Raw genomic sequence first — 16,645 nt, 5'->3', positions numbered from 1 at the left:
GTTAGTAGATGAGTCCTGGGCATTAGTACATTGTAAAAGCTCCCAGATGAGTTTCAAGGACAGCCAGGTTTGAGGTTGCTTGTCAAGAGGGCAGAATCCAAATATGTTTTTACAGCTGAGATATAATTGACATATAGGATTGTGTAAACTTAAGATAGGCAACATGTTGATTTGATACATTAACATATTGCAGTATGATTACTCATGTAGTATTAGTTGACACAGCTATCATCACTTAAATATCTTTCTTCTCCCTCCTCCTTCTCCCTCCTCCTTCTTCCTCCTCCTCCTTCTCCCCCTCCTTTTCTTTCTTCTTCCTTGTAGTGAGAACAATTAAGATCTAGTCTCCTAGCAGCTTTAAAGCTTATAAAACAGTATTATTGACTAGACTAACTGTCCTGTGCCTTAGGTCTCCAGAACTCACGTTTTTGGAGCAGGAGAGAGAGAAATCTGGGAAATAAGGTCAAAACAGGATGAGACAATGCCTTAAATTATATGGTAAAAATTTGTCATTTCCATCAGAGATATTTGAGGGACACTGGAGGCTTGTAAAGAAGACGGAGAGATTTATTCATTGTTTTTTTCTCCTTTATTAACTAATCTTTAGTCTGACTCAATGGAAAGAGTTTTGGCAGTTGAAACACCAGAGCACAAATCCCACCTATTACTGAGTGACTCAATATTCAATCATAAGGTTTGGATCCATGATGTTGTTTATGCGAGAAGTGTAGTATCTGTTTCATATATTTGTGATAAATAGGAATAGAACATTTAAATTACCTGCACTTAAATTGGTGCAGCCGCTCTGGAAAGCAGTGTGGAGGTTCCTCAGAAAATTAAAAATAGACCTACCCTATGACCCAGCAATAGCACTGCTAGGAATTTACCCAAGGGATACGGGAGTGCTGATGCATAGGGGCACTTGTACCCCAATGTTTATAGCAGCACTCTCAACAATAGCCAAATTGTGGAAAGAGCCTAAATGTCCATCAACTGATGAATGGATAAAGAAATTGTGGTTTATATACACAATGGAATACTACGTGGCAATGAGAAAGAATGAAATATGGCCCTTTGTAGCAACGTGGATGGAACTGGAGAGTGTGATGCTAAGTGAAATAAGCCATACAGAGAAAGACAGACACCATATGGTTTCACTCTTATGTGGATCTTGAGAAACTTAACAGAAACCCATGAGGGAGGGGAAGGAAAAAAAAAAAAAAGAAGAGGTTAGAGTGGGAGAGAGCCAAAGCATAAGAGACTGTTGAAAACTGAGAACAAACTGAGGGTTGATGGGGGGTGGGAGGGAGGGGACGGTGGGTGATGGGTGTTGAGGAGGGCACCTTTTGGGATGAGCACTGGGTGTTGTATGGAAACCAATTTGACAATAAATTTCATATATTGAAAAAATAAATAAATAAATAAATAAATAAATAAATAAATAAATTACCTGCACTTAAATTGTGTGTTTGGTAGACATTTGCCACCTTAATCATATCTGCTATATTTAGCACTAAGAAAGCCCAGGAATTAGAAATAAACCTTGAGGGAACCCTGAGTGGCTCAATCAGTTAAGTGTCCAACTTCGGCTCAAGTCATGATCTTATGGTTCCTGAGTTCAAGCCCCGCATTGCGCTGCTGTCAGCACAGAGCCTGCTTTGGATCCTCTGTCCCACTCCCTCTCTGCCCCTGCTCACACTCTCTCTCACTCTCTCAAAAATAAATAAACACTAAAAAAATGCCAAGAGTAAGAGTTAAATGTGCCAATTTGTAAACAAAAAGAAAGAAAGAAACTTTGAGACTAGTAATGTTTCGTGCCAATTTAATTGAAGGACCCACATCTCTCAAATAGAGAAAATACTCCTTTATTATAGTAAAGTGAAAATTATGCTTACACCAGCTCTTTGAATTCTTTATTCACCTAGACACCACCAAAAATGCCTGTGGAAGATCAGGCTCTCTGGTGCAGGGTATTTGGGGCAAAAACAAACTGAGTCTTAGAGCTGATGCTGCAGGCAAGATGTTTATACTGAATACAATGGCTCCCTTCTTCTCTGTATTTGTCAGCAGGGATTAGGATCAGGACTTCTCAGCAGAAAGCTTGCAGGACAGAAGACAGTGGATGATAAATTTAAGGTATGAAAGAAAAAAAAAAACCCTGCTAAGTAAGAATTCTGTATCTGGCAAAATTGTCCTTTGAAAATGAGGGAGAAATTAAGACATTCCTAGAAAAACAAAAGATGAAGGTGTTCATCACTTTAGAGCTACCCTACCAAAAAACAAACAAACAAACAAACAAACTGTGATGAAGAGAGACTTTCAATTTGAAGTGAAAGGCCAGTAGACAAGAACTCAAAATGATATGAAAAAGTTCTCCAGGAAACATAAAACTTGACTGGAATACGTGGACAATTATAAAACCTCATATTACTTTAATTTTGGTCCGTACATCCACTGTTCATTCTTTGTATAGGACTGAAAAGGCTAGAGCATTAAAATTAATTTTAAATATATGTTAGTTGAAAGACTATCTAAGAAAGATGTAACTGTGACATCCATAAAATAAAGTGAGGGAGCAGAGCTGCTGTGAAGTAAATTTTATGCAATTGAAGTTAAGTAGTTATCCATTTGAAATAGATTGTTATAACAATAGTATATTTAAGTAGGTTGAATACTTGGGATTAAAAATTTTAAACTCCAATAGCATATTTATAATTGTAGAATGTCATATGTAATCCTCGTAGTAGCCACAATGAAAATATCTGTGGAATATACATAGAAAATCAGAAAGGAACTAAAATATGTCGCTACAAAAAAATCAACTAAACATACATACAAAAAAAACGTAATAAGGAAGGAAATGAGGAAGAAAAGACCTATGAGACATAGAGAACTCTAACACGTTTAACTAATAATTTCTTCATCATTAGAAGCTTCTTTAAATGTAAATAGATTTTGATCTCCAATCAAAAGGCATAAAATTGGGACTTCTGGGAGAGACGGCATAGTAGGAGGACCCTAAACTCACCTTATCCCATGAATACAACTAGCTAACACTCACAATAACCCAGAAAAGATCCCAAACACTGGCAGGACAACTGCACAATTAAATGTAGAGAAGAGGCCACACTGAAGGGATAGAAAGGGCAGAAACGGTGGGGAGCTAACCCTGCATGTCTGGCCACAGGAGGGAGGGAACCAGGGTGCAGAGAGGGGCAAGAAACACTGTCACACCCCTGCATAAGGAAGATGAATTTCCATAGCATTGGGCTATGAAAGTTAGAAGTGCTGAATTTTGTGAGCTTTTACCAACCAGTGAGACTTAAAGCCTGGAACTTAAAAAATCAGCGGCACTGGGCTCTGGGAGAGCTCAGCTCTAGCATACTGTGGAGCAGCCCTGGCTGGCCCCGGTTCCCACAGCAGCTGCCCATCCCCTGTGGAAGAGGACCAGCGCCACCTTGGTAAAAGTGGCACCCACTACTTTCAAAAACAGAAGTAGCTGACTTTCCTAACACTCAGAAAGAGACACAGAGAATTAGGCAAAATGAGGAGACAGAGGAATATGTCCCAAATGGAAGAACAGGACAAAAATCACAACAAGAGACCTAAGCAAAATGGAGATAAGTAATATGTCTGTAGAGAATTTAAAGTGATGATCATAAAGATACTCACTGGACTTGAGGAAAGAGTAGAGGACATCGGTGAGACTTTTACACAGAGATTAAAAAAAGAAGCAATCCGAAATGAAGAACACAGTATGTGAAATTAAAATTACACTTGATGGAATGAATAGCAGGCTAAGGGAAGCAGAGGAATGAATTAATGTCCTAGAAGACAAAGTAGTGGAAAGTAATCAAGCTGAGCGAGTGAGAGAAAATATAATTATGCAAAATGAGAACAGACTTAGAGAACTCGATGACTTTCTCAAGTGTAGTAACATTCACTTTAGAGGGATCCCAGAAGAAGAGAGAGAAAAGGTGGCAGAAATTTTATTGGAAAAAATAATAGCTGATAATTTGCCTAATCTAGGGAAGGAGACAGATATCCAGATCAAAGAGGCACAGAGATCCTCTAACAAAATCAATCCAAGCAGGTCCATACCAAGACACTTGGTAACTAAAATGGCAAAAAGCAGTGATAAAGGAAAAAAATTAAAAGTGGTAAGAGAAAGAAAGCAGTTAATACAAGGGAAACTGTAAGGCTATCAATGAATTTTTCAGCAGAAACATTGCAAGCCGGAAGGATGTGGCATAATCTACTCAAAATGCTGAAAGGGAAAAATCTGCAGCCAAGAATACTCTATCCAGAAAGGCTATCATTCAGAGTAGAAGGAGAGATGCAAAGTTTCTCAGACAAACAAAAACTAAAGGAGTTCATGACCACTAAATTAGCCCTACGAGAAATATTAAAGGGGATTCTTGGAATGGAAAGGAAAGATGATAAGTGAGAGTATGAAAAGAAAGAAACACAAAAGCAGCAAAATTAAGTATATCTGTAAAAATTAGTCAAGAGATTCGCAAAATAAAACAGTGTAAGAGGGAAGAGCAGTAAAGAATGGGTTCAAACTTAAGCAACCATCAACTTCGTATACACTGCTATAGGCATAAGATGTTATACACAAACCTAATGGTAACCACAAATCAAAAACCAGTAATAGATATGTAAAGAATAGAGAAAGGAATCCAAGCATGTCACTAAAGGAAGTCAACAAACCTTGAAGGAGAGCAAGAGAAGAAAGGATCAGAGAAAAACTACAAAAAACAGCCACAAAACAAATAATAAAATGGCAATAAATACTTATCTATTAATAATTACTTTGAATGTAAATAGACTAAACACTCCAATCAAAAGACATAGGGTGACAAAGTGGATAAAAAAAAAAATAAGACTCACCTATATACTGCCTACAAGAGACTCACTTTGGACCTGAAGTCACCTGCAGATTGAGAGTGAGGGGATGGAGGGATATGTATCATGTACATGGAAGTCAAAAGAAAGCCAGGGTAGCAATACTTATAGCAGACAAAATTGACTTTAAAACAAAGGCTGTAACAAAAGACAAAGAAGGACACTAGATAATAAAAATAAAAGGGGACAATCCAACAAAAAGACACGACAATTGTAAATATTTACGCAGTCAACATAGGAGAACCCAAATACATAAAACAGTAACAAACAGAAAGGAACTCATCGATACTAATACAGTAATAGTAGGGGACTTTAACACATCATTTACATCAAGAGACAGATCATCCAAGCAGAAAATCAACAAGGAAATAGTGGCTTTGAATGACACACTGGAACAGATGGATTTAACAGATATATTCAGAACATTCCAACCTAAAACAGCAGAATGCACTTTTTTCAAGTGCACGTGACACATTCTCCAGAATAGATTACATATTAGGCCACAAAATAAGTCTCAGCATATTCAAAAAGATTGAAATCATACCATGCATCTTTTCTGACCACAATGCTATGAAACTAGAAGTCAACCACAAGAAAAAACCTGGAAAGAGCACAAGTACATGGAGGCTAAATAACACAAAAAATGAATGGGTCAACCAAGGAATCAAAGAAGAAATAAAAAATTACATGGAAAGAAATGACAATGAAAACATAATGGTCCAAAACCTTTGGGATGCAGCAAAAGTGGTCCTAAGAGGGAAGTATACAGCAATGCAGACCTACTTCAAGAAGCAAGAAAAATCTCAAATACGCAACCTAACGTTACACATAAAGGAGCTAGGAAAAGAACAAACAAAACCCAAAACCAGAAGAAAGAAGAAACAATAAAGATAAGAGCAGAAATAAATGATATAGTGGGGTGCCTGGGTGGCTCAGTCGGTTAAGACTTGGACTTCAGCTCAGGTCATGATCTCACAGTCCATGGGTTTGAGCCCTGCACCAGGCTCTGTGCTGACAGCTCAGAGCCTGGAGACTGCTTCCAATTCTGTGTCTCCTTCTCTGTCCCTCCTCCGCTCTGTCTCTCTCTGTCTCTCAAAAATAAATAAATGTTAAAAAAATTAAAAAAGAAAGAAAGAAATGGTATAGAAACCAAAAACAAAATAAAACAAAATTGATAGAACAGATCAATGAAACCAGGAGCTGATTCTTTGAAATGATCAACCAAATTGATAACCTCTAGCCAGACTCATCCAAAAAACAAGAAAGAGGACCCAAACAAAATCACTTATGAAAGAGGAGAAATAACAAGCACCACAGAAATATAAACAATTGTAAGAAGATATTATGAAAAACTTATATGCCAACAAATTGAACAACCTAGAGGAAATAGATAAATTCTGAGAAACATACAGCCTACCAAAACTGAAGCAGGAAGAAACAGAAAATTTGAAGAATGACTATCAGCAAAGAAATTGAATCAGTAATCCAAAGACTCCCAAAAAACAAAAGTTCAGGACCAGATGGCTTCACAGGCAAATTCTACTAAATATTTAAAGAAGAGTTAATACCTATTTCTTTAATTTTTTAATGTTTATTTATTTTTGAGAGAGAGAGAGAGAGAGAAAGAGAGAGCATGAGCAGGGAGTGGCAGAAAGAGACTGAGAGAGAGAGAATCCGAAGCAGGCTCCCACTGTCAGCACAAAGTTCAACGTGTGGCTCAAACTCACGAACCAAGAGCTCATGACCTGAGCTGAAGTCGGATGCTCAATGGACTGAGCGACCCTGCTACCTCAAGTTAATACCTATTCTTCTCAAACTATTCCAAAAAGTAGTAGAAAAAGAAAACTTCCAAATTCATTCTATGAAGCCAGAACTACTTTGATAACCAGATACAGACACCACAAAAGAGGCACCTGGGTTGTTTAGCAGGTTAAGCATTGACTCTTGATTTCAGCTCAGGTCATGACCTCATGGTCATGTGATTGAGCCCCCGCATCTGACTCCATGCTGGGCACAGCCTGCTTAGGATTTTCTCTCTCCTCCTTTTTCTCTGCCCCTTCCCCATTCACACACTCTCTCTCTCTCTCAAATAAACAAACCTTTAAAAAGCCACCACAAAAAAAGAGAACTACAAGCCAATATTTCTGATGAACATAGATGCAAAAATCTTCAACAAAAATACTAGCAAACCAAATCCAGCAATACATTAAGAAATTCATTCACCACGATAAAGTGAGATTTACTCCTGGGACGCAAAGTTGGTTCAATATTTGCAAATCAACCCACGTGATACATCACATCAATAAGAGGAGATTTTCAACTTCACTAGGCATTTGGGAAATGCCAAAAAAATAATTTTACCTATACCTCATGCCTACTAAGATCACTACTATTAAAAAAAACAAAACAGAAAATAACAACTGTTGATAAGGATGCAGAGAAATTAGAATCCTTGTGTTTTGTGGGTGGGAATGCTAAATAGTACAGTCATCTGTGGGACACAATATTTGGGTTTCTCAAAAATTTTAAAATAGAATTACCATATGATCTAGCAATTCTACTTCAAAATATATTTCCAAAAATAATGAAATGAGGATCTTGAACGAGTATTTGCACACTCATGTTTATAGCAGCACTGTTCTCAATAGTCAAGAGGTGAACATAATCCAAGTGCCCATCAATAGATGAACTGATAAAAAGAAATGGGGCATGTCCTACAATGGAATATTTCTCAGCCTTGAAAAGGAAGAAAATCCTGACACATACTATAACATGGATAAATCTTGAAGATATTATGCTAAGTGAAACAAGCCAGTCACAAAAAGATGAACACTGCATGATTGCCCTCTTATAAAATTCATAGAAATAGGCAAATTCATAGAAATAGAAACTAGAACCCTGACTGCCATGGGCTTTGGGGAGGAGAAATAGGCAGTTGTTCAATGAGTGTAGAGTTTTAGTTTTATAAGATAAAAAATTTCTGAAGATTAGTTTGTACAACAATGTGAATATTTTTAACATTGCTGAATTGCACAGTTGGAGGAGGTTGAGATGATGAATTTTGGTTATTTGTTTTTTACCACAATAAAAAATAATTTTAAAAACTATTAGAGCAAATAAAAAAGTTAAGGAAAATCAGAGAATATAAAATCAATATTTTAAAAATCCATTGTATTTCTATGCTCTAGTGATGAATAATTCCCCCCTGAAATTAAGAAAAACAATTCCATTTACCACAGCATCAAAAGAGATGAATATTTAGAAATAAATTTAAACAATGAAACTACTTGTACACTGAACTTAAAAAATATGTATTACTAAGAATCAGACCTATAAATACAGAGAGCAAAGTGATGGATGCAAGAGAAAGACAAAGGACAAAATGGGTGAAGACTGGGAGATATAGGATCCCAGTGATGGATGAATGAGTCATGGGAACAAAAGGCACAGCATAAAGAATACAGTCAATGTTACTGTAATAGTGTTGTTTCATTGAGAGATGGTAGATACACTTGTAATGAGCATAGCATTAAGTGCAGAGGTATTGAATCACTATATTGTACACTTGAAATCAATCTTGTGTGGCAACTATCCTCAATTAAAAACATTTTTTTTTAAAAAGAAGCATATACGCACACACTGGGTTTTTTGAGAGACAAAATTTTTTAAGAAAATTAAAAGGCACTGCTAAAAGCAATTAAAGAAGACCTAAAGGAATGTAAAGAGATCACATGTTCATAGCTTGGAAGACTTAATCTTGTTAAAATAGCAATAATCCCTAAAACATTTAGGGACATTTAAGGTAATCCTAATCACAATTCCCACGGTCTTTTTTTTTTTTTGCTGAAATTGACAATCTAATACTAAAACTCATATTGGATTCCAAGGGCCCCTGTGTAGCCAAAACGATCTTGAAAAAACATAAAGTTAGAGGATTTACATATCCAGATTTAACACACACTACAAAGTTATAGTGATAAAAAGGTGTGGTACTGGCATAAGGATAGACACATAGAGCAATAGAATAAGGACTCAAAATAAATTCATACGCATATGTTCAGTTGATATCTTATGACTTTATTGTTGTAGTGCAGCTTCGGGTTTACAATGAAATTGAGGTACAGAGATTTCCTTTACATTCCCTGCCCTGACACGTGCATAGCCTCCCCCATTATCAACATCACTCACCAGAATGGTGTATTTCTACCAAGGGTAAGTCTACACTGACACATCGTAATTACCCCAAATCCATAGTTTTCCTTATGGTTTACTCTTGGTGTTGTACAATGTATAAGGATGGACAAAAATTTAGTGAAATGTATTTTATCATTATAATATAACAGATTCTTTTCAGTGGCCTAAACATCCTCTGTGTTCTACCTATTTATGCCTCTCCCCTGATGACTACTGAACTTTTTACAGTCTCCATAGTTTTACCTTTTCATGAATGCCGTATGGTTGGAATCATATAATATATGCCTTTTCAGATTGTGTTCTTTCACTTAGCAATATGCATTTAAGTTTCCTCTGCGTCTTCATAGCTTGACAGTTCATTTCTTTTTATTGCTGAATAATATTCTGTTGTCTGGATTACCATAGTTGTTTTTTTTTTTTTTTTTGACTCCATTCACATATTGGAGGACATCTTGGTTGCTTCCAAGTTTTGGCGATTACGGATAAAGCTACTACATTAAGATGTTTATGTAGACATAAAATTTCAACTCCTTTGGGTAAATACCGAGGAACACAATCAATGGATCATAGAGTAAGAGAATGTTTAATTTTGTAAGAAATGGCAAAATTGTCTTCCAAAGTGGCTGTAGCATTTCGCATTCTCATCAGCAACGTATGAGAGTTCCTCTGGCTCCACATCGTCTTCAGCGTTTGGTGGTGTTGATAGCCACATGCAAAAGTTTAACTGTGTACCCATAATTCGTTCCATATGTAAAAATTAACTTAAAATGAATCAGAGGTTTAAATGCCAGTACTAATACTATGAAACTCTTAAAAGGAAACCTAGTTGTAAATATTCATGAGCTGGGATTAGGCAGTAATTCTTACATATTAACACCAGAGCACGAGCAACAAAAGAAAAAATAGATACATTGGAATTCATAAAATTAAAAAGAAATTGTTGCATCAAAGGACACTATTAAAAAAGTAAAAAAGACAACCCCCCAATGGAATAACGGCACATTTGCAAGTCATATATCTGATAAGGGTCTAGTATCTAGACTATATAAGAATACTACCAAGTCAAAAACAAAAAAGACAAACAACTTAATTTAAAAATGGGCAAAGGATTTTAACAGACATTTCTACAAAGAAGGTACACAAATGGCCAATAAACATGTGAAAAGATGTTCAACACTGTTGATCACAAGGGAAATGTAAATCAAACTACAATTAAATTATGCTTCAAACCTGCTAGGACGAATATAATTTTTTAAAAAATACAGAATTGTGATTTGGATGAGGATATGCAGACATTGGAACATTCATTCAATCCTGGTGGGAATGTGAAAGGGTGTGCCCACTGTGGAAAACAGTTTGACATTTCCTCAAAAATGTTACAGATAGTTGTCACATGATATTCCACTTCCAAGTATATGTCCGTGAGAAATGAAAATTTATGGTCACAAAAAAACTTGCGCAAAAACGCTCAGAACCACATTATTCATAAAAGCCAATTAGTAGATACAATCCAAATGTCTATAAACTGATGAATGGGGAAACAAAATGTGGCATATGCATAAGATGGAATATTATTCAGTCACAAAAAGGAAAGAAGTACTGATACATGCTACAATGTAGTTAAACTTTGAAAACACTGTGCTGAGGGCAGGAAATCATTCACAAAAAACCATACACAGTAAATAAATAAATAAATAAATAAATAAATACGTAGATTTTCATATGAAAATCAAATACATATTGTAGGATTCCTGTATGTGAAATGTCCAAATAGGCAAATTCATAGAGACAAGAAATAGATTAATGGTTGCCAGGAATTAATAGGTGGGCAATTGGGAATTATATGGTTGGTTTTTTTTGTTTTTTGGAAGGAAGTAGATGATGGAAAAGTGTTGCAATTAGTGATGATGACAGCACAACATTGTGAATGAATATATGCTATATAATATGTAATCTTATGTTTCCAAATGGCAAATTTTAAGTTTTGTGAATTTTATCTCGATATAAGAAAACACTGTATTTTCTTTATCACATGCCAAATTTTAAATATTGTTAAATTTCCTGTGTCTCACTTTTGTTATGGCTAAAATACAGAGCTGATGTCATGAGATTCCTTTAAGAACTAAGCTGCATAACATGGGGGATGTGGGAAGCTAACTTACAAAGCTTATGTGGAAAATAGTTATGCAGGGAGGCAGAATTCCCATCACTGATGGATACTAACTTCCACCAAGTAACCCAAAGTTCCTAGAAGACAGTAGGAGTATCTGCTTTGCTTACCCACTTTTCTCAAGATAGGAGTGATTTTTAAAAAATAATATGCTAAATAAGAGGGAAAACAATACATGTATACATTTACCGGCATTCACTGAATGACGTTTTTTATACGTGTCCTCTATAATGAAAAAGGCTATGAAAGCAGCTGAATGCACTTTTATGACATAGCTCTAATGTCTACATTCTACTGGACACTTTCATTAAGAATTAATACTAAAGATGTATGGGGTGCTTAGGCGGCTCAGTCGGTTAAGCATCTGACTCTTGATCTCAGCTCAGGTCTTGATCTCAGGGTCGTGAATTTCAAGCCCTATGTTGGGTTCCATGCTGGACATGAAGCCTACTTTAAAAAAAAACAACAGAGAATTAATACTAATGATGTATATGAATATGTGACTCCCACATAGATCACTCTTCTAGAGGTAGAAATGTTTAGTGAAAAGGAGAGCAGGCCTGATAATGTAGTAGATTGATACTTATCTTCTAGTAATCAATCTACATTTCTGCAAATGTACAGAATGTAATTCTACATTACAATCAAACTTTAAATGAACACATGGCCACCCAAATAAAGCCTGCTTCTTTTGGACTGAGAGATGAAAGAAATGGAGACACATCAGACTTGGACAACAAATGGATAGACTGCACTGATGAAGGCAGAGTTTCCTGGTACCCCAGGATCACCAACCTATCTCTTGACTGATTTGTAAGAGAGAAAGAATATAATTTTTCTCCCACACCTCAGAAATTTTATGATATCTTTGAGTAGGATCTCCAAGTCATGCAATGATAGACAGACCTATGTTTTAGAATTTAAGTCCTTATTGCCTAACATTTGTAATCATAAGATTAACCGGGAGTACATATTAGAATTCAAGTTCTCAGATCCCTCTCCTGGAGGTTTTGATTCTTTAGGATATAGAGGAGCCCAAGTGTCTGTGTTTTTAATAAATGCACAAATAATGTATTATTTATTCATTTTTGAAAAGATTTCTTTAATTATAGTTACTAAAAGCATTCATGTCTTTTCACTCAGTAACCAAAGAAGGAAAAGGTATTTTAATAAGGATAATATCACTGAACATTGGATTGATTGAAATATTTATTAAGTTGTATTAGGTTTTATGTTAAGAAACACAAAATTAAGATAATTTTTCAACTTTCATTGAATAATTGAACATAGAGAAGGAAAACCTTTCAATCATAGGCTCATGGAAAAATTCTTCAACATCCTATATTCCATCTTGTATGCCATAGAAGTCTTTGTATCTAGGAATTTAAAACTCTGACTGAGGACGTTCTAATTGGTTGTAGAATCTACCACAAAATTGGATCGCAATAAAAGGTATTGGAATGTGTAGCGCAGGCAGAATCAGCATCTACCATAATGACTAAAATCAAACGCTCCACCACTTTCGCTGCAAAGAAAGAAAAATAGAAAGAAAAAGAAATCATTAAAAGAACATTTAAAATTACCCAAGTATTTCACTAAGTGCTTCTCAATGAGGAGCATTTGAAAATGGGACAGTGTGGAGAGGCTGCGCCACAAGCAGATGGGCTTCTGCTCTGCAACCCTGCCCATGTTCCCTCCACCTGAGGCTGCTTAGCTCTTCCTACACACTCAGTCCTGACTCGGTCTTGGAACCCGCAAAGAGTTAAGAGAGGAGAGGATTAGAGATTTTCAGATTAAATGAGAGGAAATATCTGTGATATTTGCCATTTTGGCAAGGCAGAAAGGTTGACAAAACTTCACTCCTTTTGAGTGAAGGATACATGAAGGGGGTTTAGATGGAAGGTTCCAGAATGCCCTGCTTCTAAGAAGGGTTTGGAGTAAGTCATGGAGGTCCAGAAACAGAGGAGCGCCTCAGAGGAGTCCTTCTTAGCATGAGTGGGCTAATCCACTGTGATGGATTTCAGAGTTCTGTCACTATAGGACATAATAGGATTTCTTGCTCAATTATGCTCAAGTTAGCTTGCAGCCACATCATGGAGACTACCATTTATCATCTGGACTTTGGAATTATATCAGTCATTAGACTGCCATTAGTAAATAATAATAATTAAATTAAGTTCAATATATTGATTTCTACATTTACAGAATACCAGCAGAGTTATATTTCAGAGGTCTAATACAAAACTACTTTTAGAAATGAGAATTTCAGGAAAAGGCACAAGTGTGTTTCTGAGGCTTTTACAGAGATAGTAGTTATTTTCTGTGGCGAGGCTATCAAAAACATGGGTTTTCCTATAATTTTAGGATGGTTTCGTTATTGTTTCGGAAAAGCCATATTTAGTCTTGTGTTCTTACAATAGTTCACTGCAGAAAACGCATGTATTGGAATAAGTTTGGCCATTGGTTGCACAGACTGGATCCATTTCTCTTGTGCAAAAATGTAATTGATGTACATACACATCACAGTTTGGCTGTTAAACACAAAGAGACAACAAACAATGCATCAGGAAATTTTTAAATCAGATGTTCTTTATTCTTAATACAAAACGCCATACACCAAAATGAAATAAATATATTCTATATTGAGGTTTAAAAATAAACATCAAGGTACCCACGGTCCACTTACACATAAAATATTATTAGTATATTTCTACGAACCCAACATTATTTTTATAAAAAACATACAGATGGCTGAATATGTTTTTAGAATTCAGCCACTCTGCCTCCACTTCTTCTCATACTTGGATCAGATTTTCCCCAGTTGAACCTTGATCAATGAGGGTCTTAGAGGTATAGACCCTCCCCTCCCACACAGTTGAAAATCCACATATAACTTTTGACTCCCCCAAAACTTAGATACCAATACCCTACTGTTGACCAGAAGACTTAGGATAATATAAACAGCCAGCTAACACATATTTTGTATGTTATATATACTATATATGATATTCTTACAATAAACTAAGCTAGAGAAAAGAAAATTTAAGAAAATCATAAGATTGCACTGTCTTGTAAAAAAACGTGTGTATAAGTGGGCCCATGCAGTTTAAACTTAGGCTGTTTAAAAGTCAACCATATTTCACACTGCAAGAAATCATAAAACAATTTTTTACAATTCCCTTGTCTTTCTCAATAGTTTCACTATTAGATAATCTGGTAGTTTCAGATTATCACCACACTTGTATGAATTCATACATATGAGTGTTTGCATATTTGCATATGTGTATGTAACCGTATAGATATGCATGTAATGTGCATAATGATGGCAATCCTGGCTATTTACATAAATAAACAATAATATGTGTATTCTTACACAACCTGCTTTTTAAACGTCTTTGTAACTTTTATCTGTTCACACATTTGGAACTGCAGCTCATTTTCCTCATTTCTATGTAAGAATCCACTCTGTGAATGTATGATAATTATTATTTTACCCACTGTTACGTGAAAAATTGGGTTGTTGGTTTTTTAATCTTCCTGTTTTGCTAGGACAAACAATTCTACTTTAAACAGCCCTTAATCCATAGCAGCCACTTGTCTATAACAAGGCTTATGGCCAGTAATGGAATTTTTAAGGAATGGGATATTTTTACCTTGTCTTTAATGTCAAATGATTTTATATGGCTGGCAAGATTCTGTTTCTTGAACTCAGCGTAATAAATAACACAGTTTGTTTGTTACTTTTGAAAAATCATCCTGTTGTACATAGCATAACTTGCTGTTAAAACTTACAGAATAAAACTTAAAGGTTTACCTTTTCAATTCCCAAAGTAATGAGTATTAACTTACGAGTCTACGAATTTCTGGTGAAGGTTCAAAACCAGTTTCTGCAACCAACCCACAAACACACAAATTAAAAATAAGAAGAGGAAGAGGGGAAAACCATTAGAGTCTTTGGCGAGAAGTACCCATATATTTTAGTAGCAAAGTATTATGCAAATTGCCTAATAAGGACCCTGTAAATAATGAGATGAGCCTTTTACAGCAGTATCAAAACAGTAAATTCACAAAATAAATTCAAATATAGAAACATAATCCCAAATTAATCTCACTCTGTGAAAACAGTCTTATGTATTATTTAATAATCACCAAACCCTCCTGTGAAGATACTATAGTTGTGGTTTGTTTCCATCCCCCCCCCCATTTTTATTGATGAGACATCCTAGTTGGAGAAGACAATGGCTTGCTTGGTGCCATTTACATGCTTTGCAAAAAGTCACTTAATATGAAAATTAATTATTATTTAATTAATTAGTACTCAGGTATAATATCAGGGATCTACCCAATACCTCAAAGCTACTTTATTCTGAAATTTATGGACCACCTTGGGCTTTAAGGAACATAAGTTGTCAGCAGAGGAATCAATGAGTTCTCTCCTAACACAAGGCCTTGATTTAGAGCTGGCAAACAACAAATTAGATTTTCAAGGAATGTCAGACCTAGAAGACATCATTACTTTTCACACTCTGCTTTTAGCAACCATGGAATCTGACCTCCAAAAAGGAAAAAAAAAAAAAAGGTAAATATCTATTTGTAGATGAACAAAATCTAAGTTCTACCACTCATTGTAACCTACCTCTTTGTCTCCACCTCTCTAAGGTGGGAAATGAGATAAAGCAAAACGCTGATGCAATTTTATAAGATATTTCTAACATACTCTGTTTCATTTTGTCAATTTAAGATTTATACACCCTAGGGGCACCTGGGTGGCTCAGTCTTGATATCTGCTCAGGTAATGATCTCATCATTCGTGACATCAAGCCCTGAGTTGGGCTCTGTGCTGACAGTTTGGAGCCTGCCTAGGATTCTCTGTCCCTCTCAATAAATAAGTAAACATTCAAAAAATTTAAAGATTTATAAACCCTATAATTCAACCTCCTCCACTTCTAGATAATAGCAGTTGTTTGCTGCATTTCTAAGATAATGTGAAATGCTTCATCCAGTACTAAAAAATGTACTCACCAGAATAATGAGGAAATGCCAGGGCAGTGATAAAAATAGCTTTGATCCATGTCAAGAAGAAAGACATTTTACCAAGTCTGTGGAAGAAACCCATAGAGACGTTTATAACACACGGCACAGGGACAAACTGCCCATTTCCAAATGAAGCTTTCTTATAGGTGAAGGGGCTTTTCCACGTTCCTCAATTCCTACTTAGAGTAGACTTTTCCCTTTTTCCTTCCCGCAGCCCACAGTATCAACAAGACATACATAGTAACAGAAGACCTTGTAGGGGCTTGAGAGGAACACCAGGAAAGTCCTCTGTGCATACTTAAGTAGGAGCTGTTTACTCTCCCAACCCTTGGCTCAGCC

The 16,645-nt window shown here is 35.9% G+C and overlaps 1 protein-coding gene across 1 annotated transcript; it reads right to left on the bottom strand.

Annotated features, from left to right (window-relative positions):
- Positions 1–12,751: 12,751 nt before the first annotated feature.
- On the bottom strand, positions 12,752–16,361 carry LOC124508268 (sperm-associated acrosin inhibitor-like). The gene is made up of 4 exons (XM_047074672.1): positions 16,295–16,361; positions 15,122–15,159; positions 13,688–13,803; positions 12,752–12,797 (listed from the first exon to the last, which is right to left on the bottom strand). Exons 1-4 carry the CDS (start codon positions 16,359–16,361, stop codon positions 12,752–12,754), a joined length of 267 nt encoding a protein of 88 aa, XP_046930628.1.
- Between the last annotated feature and the right edge of the window lie 284 nt (positions 16,362–16,645).

This window comes from Lynx rufus, unplaced genomic scaffold (assembly GCF_022079265.1).
Source record: "Lynx rufus isolate CCGP_SWC_20201006 ecotype Redwood Valley unplaced genomic scaffold, mLynRuf1.p SCAF_1, whole genome shotgun sequence".
Classification (NCBI taxonomy): Eukaryota; Metazoa; Chordata; class Mammalia; order Carnivora; family Felidae; genus Lynx; species Lynx rufus.
Note: the sequence above shows the minus strand (reverse complement) of the source record. Positions and strands in the feature narration are given on the sequence as shown.